General features: G+C 41.1%; 1 protein-coding gene across 2 annotated transcripts; it reads right to left on the reverse strand.

The window, feature by feature from the left end:
• Nucleotides 1–3,817: 3,817 nt before the first annotated feature.
• Nucleotides 3,818–9,007, reverse strand: LOC125546907 (RNA polymerase II-associated protein 3). 2 transcript variants are annotated; one of them, XM_048711010.1, is made up of 11 exons: nt 8,579–9,007; nt 8,113–8,196; nt 7,876–8,000; nt 7,475–7,596; nt 7,277–7,359; nt 6,983–7,090; nt 6,654–6,767; nt 5,866–6,030; nt 5,688–5,782; nt 5,485–5,582; nt 3,818–4,134 (listed from the first exon to the last, which is right to left on the reverse strand). In XM_048711010.1, the coding sequence occupies exons 2-11, from the start codon at nt 8,194–8,196 to the stop codon at nt 4,004–4,006; spliced, it is 1,125 nt and encodes a 374-aa protein (XP_048566967.1). In that variant the 5' UTR covers nt 8,579–9,007; the 3' UTR covers nt 3,818–4,003. The 2 variants fall into 2 exon arrangements, with proteins under 2 accessions (XP_048566967.1, XP_048566962.1); XM_048711005.1 differs by having other exon boundaries at nt 5,866–6,051; nt 8,579–9,004.
• Nucleotides 9,008–9,371: the final 364 nt, after the last annotated feature.

The raw sequence follows: 9,371 nt of genomic DNA on the forward strand, positions 1-9,371 counted from the left end.
GACGACGCAAGCTGGTCGGAGGTCTGTCGCCCGTCGAGGGCGGCGCGATGGGGGGAATGGCAGTGCCTCTCCTCTCTCACCGCCGTCCGGCGGGCGCAAGTCGGTGGCGACGTGATGGTGGGGATGGGCGGTGCCGCTCCCCCTCACCATCATCCGGCGGGCGCTCGTGACGAACGACAATGGTGTTTTTTTTGCAACATTCAATTTGTTGCAAGAAAGATTTCTGCAACATTAGTCATGTTGCAAAACTCTCTTTCGTACCACCATATAAAGGTGAAGGCAAAGAAAAAAATTTACAACATCACCTCAATTGCAAAGTTTTTCTGCAACAATACCTCTGTTGCAAAAAATCAAGACAGAAAAATAAATTCCGCAACACGACCTATGTTGCAAAAAAATAATACCCACAACACAACCTATGTTGCAGAAAAAATCCACAAGATAATCTGCAAGTGTTTCTGCAACAAGGTCTCTGTTGCGAAGTAGAGAAAGACGTGCATCCACTCGATTTATCAAATCCGATGGCTCGCGCGGTGACGGATCTTTTAAAAAGATCCGCCGGCCGACGCCTAGCAGCCCCATGCATATGTAGCACGTCCAGGGAAATTTTCATAACAGTATACTTCCATATGCGGCGTACACAAAAAAAACAAAAACATGAAAATGCGCCATTTTTTGTTGTTGGGCCGGGATCTTGTTTTTGTAGCCTGCAAATCATAATATTTTTTGGATGAAAGTTTACAGATCCGTCGCGAATATGTATAAGTTGTTACATGTTTTTTTTGTTTTTTAAACTTGAGAATATCATTTTTGGATCATTTGTAATACAGTCCTTTGATATCCCCATCCATAAAACTCCGCACTCCCTTTCTCGTGTGTTATAACTGTGACATTTCTCCTCTCTGATATGCACTCATGTTTGTAGAGTGTAATCCTCTCCTGTTATTGGGCTGGGCAGCAACTGTGAACTAAGCATAGCTTAGAGCACCTACGGTTGAGCTTCTCAAATGCGCCATATATGTTCGGGCGGACGGTTCAATGGGTGACAGGTCACAAAATCATGAGCCAGCCATCCCCCTCAAACCAGCCCTATTCGTTTTTTCGTACTTTTTATTTTTACAATCACTTCATAATTAAGTTACATTTAAAATTCAAATAGTTACATTCCTATTTACTCACTATGTAAAATTTGGTATAAGAAAATAAAAATATAGATCACAAGATAAGAAAATTTGAAGTTTATGTATATTTTACATTATGTTTTACGTTGTAATTTTACAAAACATAAAATATTTTTTATGGTGATTATATATTTTCTTACGGTCTCTTTTTACGTCAGAAATAAGACAAAACTTACGGAACGTAAAATTACAGTGCATTGGTGGTAAAATATAGGGGGTGAAAAATAACTATTCCTCACGCAGGGTGACGAATAGTTAATCGCTATTCGTGTATATATATATTAACAAAAACATCTTCAAAAAATGTTGAACAAGTATTTTAAAATAATGTTAAACAAGTATTTGCATAAATGTTGATCATGAATATAATAATGTTGAACAAGTGTTTGAAAAATGATGAATGAGTATTTGAAAAAATGTTCAACAAGTATTTAAAAATGTTGAACAAGTATTAGACAGAAATGTTGAACAAGTATTTTAAAAAATGTTGATCATGTATATAAAAAATGTTGAACATGTATTTAAAAAATGTTGAACAAGCATTTGAAAAATATTGAAATAAGTAAAACATTGATCAAGCATTTGAAAAATGTTGAATAAGCGTTTGGACAATGTTGATTGCTTATTAAAAAAACTATTTTTGACATATACAAAAATGTAGAGTGAAAACAAAAACAGCATAAGAAAAATAAAATGCAAAAAAGAATGAAAATAGAGAAGAAAAAAGAAAATAAACGAAAGAAAAGAAAACAAAAAAACCCCGGCTCAAATGGCATCAAGTAGGTCGCGCCCCTAGTATTTACAACGAAATGGATGTGGCGGAGTGGCTAGCAACATGACTCATCTCTCTCCAGACTAGGTATCCTTCCGTTGAACTCGCATTTGGTGATCTCTTTTTACTTTAATGCGTGAATGAATGGGCTGGCCCAAATACTTAGAACCTTCGGCGACACTTCTCTACCGCCTAGTTTAATGCGAGAAATAGTTGCGGCGTAGACATAGAGGTTATAGGTCAGTTCGGGTGTTTGGAGCCGGATTTGCCAGGTGCGGTTGGGTGACATTTTTCCGTCCGGTCACGGACCAGAGGGACCTCCTATTTGGCGAACTGCGCGCAACTAGAAGGAACGTGCACCTATCTGCTCCCCTGCACAGTTTTTGGGCCGGCCCATGTGTGTGCGAGACACCCCTGTTTTTATTATTTTGTTTTTCTGCTGTTTGATTTTTCATTTCTGCTTTTATTTTTTCTGCTTTAAAATATTTCAGAATTTCAAAGGAAAAGCAAAATTTTAAAAAAGTTTGAGAAATCACAATATGTTCATAAATTCAAAAAACTATCATGATTTTTTAAAAACTGTTCGGGAAGTTATAAAATGTTTGCAGATTTAACAATTATTCGTGATATCAAACAAAATTGTCCGCATATTCAAAAGATGTTTACGAGTTTGAAAAAATGTTCAGCAAATCAAAAACAATGTTCACATATTCCAAAACTGTTCATGAATTTGAAAAAATGTTCATGAATTCAAAAATTGTCCATTATTGTTTTATTTTATTTTCAAAATTTAAAAATGGTCTTCAATTTCAAAAATTGTTCGAAAAATTAATAACGATTCATCAATTCAAAAATTGTTCGTTGATTCCGAGAAAATCATGGATTTGAAAAATGTTCATGCATTTTAAAAAAGAATATAAATAAATGTTCATGAATTTCAAAACATGTCAACAAATTTAATAAAAATGTTCATGGATTTGAAAAATCTTCATGCATTTTCCAAAAGAATATAAATAAATGTTTGTGAATTTAAGAAAATGTTCACCAAATTAAAAAAATGTTGGTTGAAAAAATGTTCTGCTGATTCAAAAAAATGTTCACGGTTTCAGATTTGTTTTTTGCAGAATTGTAAAGAATGTTCGCGGAATTGAAAAATGTTCACTATTTCAAACAAATGTGAGTGAAAGATAAACAATGTTCATGGTTTCAATAAAAAATGTTCTTTCCAAGAAAATATTCATGATTTCAAAAATATGCACTAATTTGAATAGATGTCACACAAATGTAAAAGAAAAAAAAGAAAAGAAAGAGAAATAAGGAAAGGAATAAGCGCGGGGGGTATGCGGTAGCGACCTACGTGTGGAATAGGAACCACCATGATCAAACAGCACGGGCGTTTGGGGCGGATATGAGTCCAATTGTAGATGCTCTAAGCGGCTGGCTGCAAAACAACCGGACGGATCAAAACCTTGTGGCTTGTCGGCCGAAGCGCATCATCCCCGTGCTCACCGGACCGCGGATCTTCATCTCCCTCCGGCGATGACAGAGGAGTCAGATCTACACACCGTAAGCTGGTGGATTGGAGTTAGGAAAGAAAGACGGACCTACCGCCTATGGTATTCGTTGCCATAGGCAAATAAAAAGTGTTCATATCATAAAATTGTTCACCGCTTCAATGCAAAAAGCCACTTGAAAAATATATAATGTTTCTGTAGTTCGGTGAATTTGTCTATGGGAAGGAAGAAAACAATCAACAGAGAAAAAGAAACCCACCATGAACCCTACAACTTACAGAGCACAAAAATGCACAAATGCATGCGAGAAAGAAAAGCACAGGCACAGGCAACCTTCAAACCAGCAAAGCTCCAGGAAATCTCAAAAACATGATTCACAATCATATGGTTCCATTGATGTTTCTGAATCAAGTCCTCCTATGGTTCACTGCTCCAACGAGAATTAAGATTCATTCTACAATTGTGTTCCGATATCGGTGGACTAGAGGGCAGAGGGATCTCTAGGGAACTGTCTTTACAACCTCATCAAGTCGTCATTAGCTCAAAGTGAACATGTCATCATGCCATCCTCCTTGAACGTATTTGGCTTGCAGCCGCCTGAGGGCTTCAACTTGATCTGGTGATGCAGTTTCAACAAGGAATGTTTGACTCCATATCTTCCGCAGTTCTGACCGGAAAAGAGTCAAGCAGCAGCAAATAGAGTATTGTCAAATAAATGATGCTGTGCAACTAGTTAACACCAGTATGTCCAAAGTCCAAATACACAGATTCATTGAAATGAATGTTCTAAGAAATCATCAGGTCACTGGAATTGGTGAGGGGAGCCTACTCGTTTAAAAATTGGCCTCCCAGTAACTCAATCTAAGATGTGTTCCCCAATCTAAGATCCCTTCAGCTGGGTTCTTTTGCACATTTGTATATGATCCCACTACTTCATTTTTTTATCAGCATTGTATTTGGATGGTTTATGTATAGGCATGTTGAAATATACTACTTCCATATCAACATGTTCACATGTGCACAACCCTCTGCTGAGCTCGGATGATTCGCCCCCTTGAATCTCTCCGTATATTCTCTTTCTCCAAATCATCAAGTCCGCAGCAGTGGTGACTGGTGACTGCTTGGCGGTCAAGTCCGTAGTGCACAGTAGCAACCTGACTTAACCATGCCTACAGTAGACTGTGGCTGGCCTGTACGCTCGAAACTGAACCACACCCTAACCATGCCTCTCCATCCCCCTGTTTTTGAGCCAAACGACCAGTCAATGAGTCGTAAAAAAAATTCGACTCAACGTGTTGACTGGTCGACGAGTTGCGACTAGTCGCAACTACAGGGTCGACTATTCAAGAGTCGCTACCCCAGAACGACTCGTCGACTCGAAAACCATGCTCCATTCCCCATCTCATCTGCGACCTCCGGGCCACTATTGCCCCCGCCAAACCAGCTCTGAACTATCTCCCTTCCATCTAAATATCCCGATACAGCGTTATGACTTTTCCCAGGCACATCTGTGGTGCTCCACTGGATCTACCACGGTGCCACCATCCAGAGCTCAGCTCTTGAAGTTCACAGGGACATGATGTTACGTATTGGGGAACATGGATGGTAGGAAGGTCGCATAAAAAGCAGCTGCACATGGAGGTAGGGAGGTGCAGTCCCACGTTGCTGGCATCCAGCGGTGCCAATCTAACGACATGAGCAGCAAGGCTGCCATGTGACAAATTTTAATTTTGCACTCTTACTGGAAAAACCTAGAAGCATGATGTGGCAGAACCTAAGAAGTCGACCTAATGGCTAATAACGCATAACGCTTGGATTATCCATATCCACCATTGGATTAGACTACATCAGCAACACAGGAGTATAGGCAAATGCAATTCAAATAATCTTTCATGATTTTTAAATAACACCAAGGGAATGCCAGATGAGGGACTATCAATCTACTACTACTAATAAACAGCTGGGCATGATAAGGGAAAACATACGATGGATGCAAGGGCAGCAAGTTCAAACATACCAGATTTATGCATGGGTGAGAGGCACATGATGATCAAGTCAAAGCGAGAAACTTTCGCCAAATTCTCCAAAATGCTAACTGCTAACACTGCATCATCCCTGAGTACATAATACAAATTAATAATAGGTAATAACAGTACAGGCCATGAGAGTACTGCAAGAGAATGTAAGAAACACTTTAAAAAACGTAAGAGGCAAGCACACCGGAAAATTGAGGCTGTGCACTTCACGATATCAATCAGAAAAGCTGATGAAAGTGCATCCTTAAAAATCTCTGGAAGTCTCTCTGGTCGAATTGACTGATCACATAACAAGAAAGTGACAATTAGAAATGTACATACGGCCATTAATTTAAGACACCAAAAAGAGGATGAGAATAAACCTTTAACAACTGTATTTGCTGGGTAAGGTCGTCAGAGATAGCTCTCCAAGAAACCTCAAAATCATAAGCTGTCTTTGGTGTCTTCACACTTTTTACAGTGTTGGATATATATCGTGAAGCAGCACGTGATGCAAGCTCTTGCACTGATATTTCTGGTCCAGGTTTCTGTTTAGCATCTCGAGATTGCTGCATTAAATTAAAGAATTGAAATGTAACAGGAAGAAGCAACACTACTTCAAATTCCCCAAAGAAGTGTGCAAAATCAGTACTTTACATCACATTTGCACTAAATTAGTAGAACATAAATGTGCTCCTATATGCAGAACTTTAAGTATTACTTCAATGGCTAGGGAGGGCTCGCCCTCTGCCTGCTCCTTCATGGTTTTCCAGCCACCCAAACACTCTGCTCCACCACAGAATCAACATTCTAATTTGAAAGAGTAAACTTGCCCAGTGGGCAGGCTTTCCACTGCTTGAATTGACATGTTAGCTACTGGAAGCCAGTCCAGCTACCAAGCTTTGATGGATTTTGAGAACTTCAGATACATGAACCAGTTTTTTCATATGTCCATAAGGATCAAATACTATATTTCAGCAAAATGCATGAACAAGCAGACAAACTCATATGCTATGCAGGTTATATCGTTGACGATGCAAACTATGCAATGGTATAAGCTGATAAGTACCAACACACAAATCATACATCTCTTAGTTTTAGCCAACTCCTATATAAGGGGACACAATATCATGGGCATTTATGATAGCCAGATATGTTAGTCAGACCGCACCTGCATGTTATTGTCTTTGAGGCTTACACCAGATCCTCCTTTGGACGCACCACCTGATAATTCTCTGATCCCAGCCGCAGCTCTCCCAGGCGGATCAACTTCCATGAAACTGTCCTGTAGAATTATATCAGAAATTACAAACCCAAACATGTTTGCTGAATAGACCTCAGGTGGAATGTAACCAGCTCTACAAGAAACAGAACAGAGGGCTACTTCAAAATCGCAGAGCCATGTGCATGAATTATATTAATCTGACAAAGAGTTGGAAAACTTTACTCCTAGTAAAGGGAAAGACACAGCGTATCATGCAATAGAACACTATAACCTACCTTCTGGGGATCACTTGGTGCATGAGAAGTGATATTTTTTCTATCCCCAGCTTTATCAAATTCAGAAATTGTATGCTTAGCTTGAACTGAACTTCTCTTGGCCATTTTCTGCAGAAGTAATAAACTCATTATTACAAGCAATGGGAGGGGGCATCACAGACAGTCATACTTCAATACAACATCTAAGATTGAATGTGGATACATAAGTAATGAATAGAAAATTTGACCAAAGAGCTTGGATGCGAACACTAATGGTAACACATCAGATGAAAATTGAAGTAAATAGCTGCTCACCTCCATGAGTAGTGCCTTTATCTCAGAATATTGTTTCCTCAATTCTGGATTGTTAGCATCGACACTTACAGCAAATTCAGCATCTGTTATGCAAATAAGTAATGTACAATAGTTGTCAATGTTCACGCAGACAAGAATTAAGCTTACAAGGAAAGCACTGTCAAATGGAAAATCAAGAAGGGTTAAAACGCAGAATACCATCCATTGCTTCCTTAAGCTTCCCAAGTCCTTTTCTTGCAGTAATTCTGCGTGAGTATGCTTTAACATAACGGTCATCCAGATTCAGAGCCTCAGTGCAATCATTCTCTGCCGCTTCAAATCTATTAAGTTCCAGATAAAAACGTAAGACTAAACCAGATAGTGACCGTAAAACATGGCTCTCAAGTTCCACAACAGGGAAAACGCGAGATATTAGCACAAATAGCAAAGAAGAATATCAGCAGTCTGAAAGTTTCGCTTGATCTATCCATCAACCAGAATTATGGTTAGAGCCACAAATAAGGTGTACTATAGTAAATCAATTGCAGCTACTAGCACAATCAAACCAGTAAATGCCACAGGCTAGCAAACACAAGCATGGTTCTAGTGTAGGAACTTGCCTTCTTAGTTTAAGATACGCCATAGCTCGATTGGCAAAGGCAACAGCCGTCGGCGACAATGCGATACTTCTCGAGTAGCACTCAACCGCTTCAGCAAACTTCTTCTGCTTGAAGTACTCATTACCCTGCATACACAACCACAGAAACAACATAGGTTCACGGAACTGGTCTCGGACTCTCAACACAGCAGTCGAAAAGTTATCACAAGGGTTTGTATTGGGATGCATATATACATACCTGTTCCTTTTCTGAAGTGGCGTCAGGCATTGGTTCGTCGTTCAGGTAGGAAGAGTAGTTTGTGCGATTGTACCGACCAGCCATCTTTAATAACAACAAACAAGATGGATATGGTTAGATTCGATAATGCACCCAAAAAAAATGGTTTGACTGCATTAGCATTATTTCAGAATTTGATCTCGGTGCTTAATGATCCAACAAAGTACTCCCTCCGTCCCAAAATAAATGACTCAACTTTGTATTAACTTTATACTAAGGTTAGTACAAACTTGAGTCACTTATTTTGGGACAGAGGGAGTAGATAAAACTACGCATAACATATTCATCTTGTTATTTCTATAACATGAGATTGGTAAGAAAATGCATCAAGTCAAGCTCTAAGAAATGAAAATTGGAAAAATCACCCTAAGCATGCTAGGCTACTGTTTGACGGGGATTAGGGTACAGGTCCGGGAAAATCCATCACCTCTTGGAGCAGCGGCGCGGCGAGAGTGGGAACGCGTGGGCGAGCTCGACCAGCAGGCGCCCGTGGCGGTGCAGCGGAGGCGAGCCGACAGGGGCGGGGTTCCGGCCTGACGCAGCGGCGCAGCAGTCCAGCGGAGGCGGGGGCGGCTCGGAGGCGCGGCGTAAGCGGGACGACGCGGTGGGCAGGGGCAGTGCAGCGGCGCGTCGGCGCGGTGAGCCGGGCGCTCTGTCTCTCTACCGAGCGAAGCGCAAGGTCAGGCAGAGAAGCCTCTCTGCTGGATTAGGGGAGGGATGATTGGATTGGAGGCCGGCGTCGAGGGAGGCGGCGGCGGCGGCGGCGCTAGCGTTTCTTGGAAGAGGAAGCGGGCAGGCTTTTTGGCTGGCTCGGTCGAGCTCGAACCACTCTGCGGCACATGGTTAGGTCCAGCCGACTAGTACTCTCTCCGGGGGAAAAAAATGGTCCTGCTAGTTCAGCCTGTTTCGTCGTCGGTCACCCGTGCGGCCATGCTCCGGCTCAACGACGGCTAAATTTAGTGTTTTGACCTTTTTCGCATAGAAATTCATGATTTGACCCCTGTTGGAAAGAATTTCGGAATCTGACCCTTTCGCTATTATCAGGGGTTCTGGCGGCATGGTGCGACGGAGGGGAACAGCAACCGTTTGCTCGAGCTGACGTGGATAAGTAACATACCGCCAGTGGACCTGGCGGTAGGCTGTCGAACCCTGCTGCCAGAACACCTGACGGTAGGTGGTTGCTGGGTTTTTGCCTCGGAAAGTTTCTGTAACAAAATATC

The sequence above is a fragment of the Triticum urartu genome, chromosome 1 (assembly GCF_003073215.2).
Source record: "Triticum urartu cultivar G1812 chromosome 1, Tu2.1, whole genome shotgun sequence".
Lineage (NCBI taxonomy): Eukaryota > Viridiplantae > Streptophyta > Magnoliopsida > Poales > Poaceae > Triticum > Triticum urartu.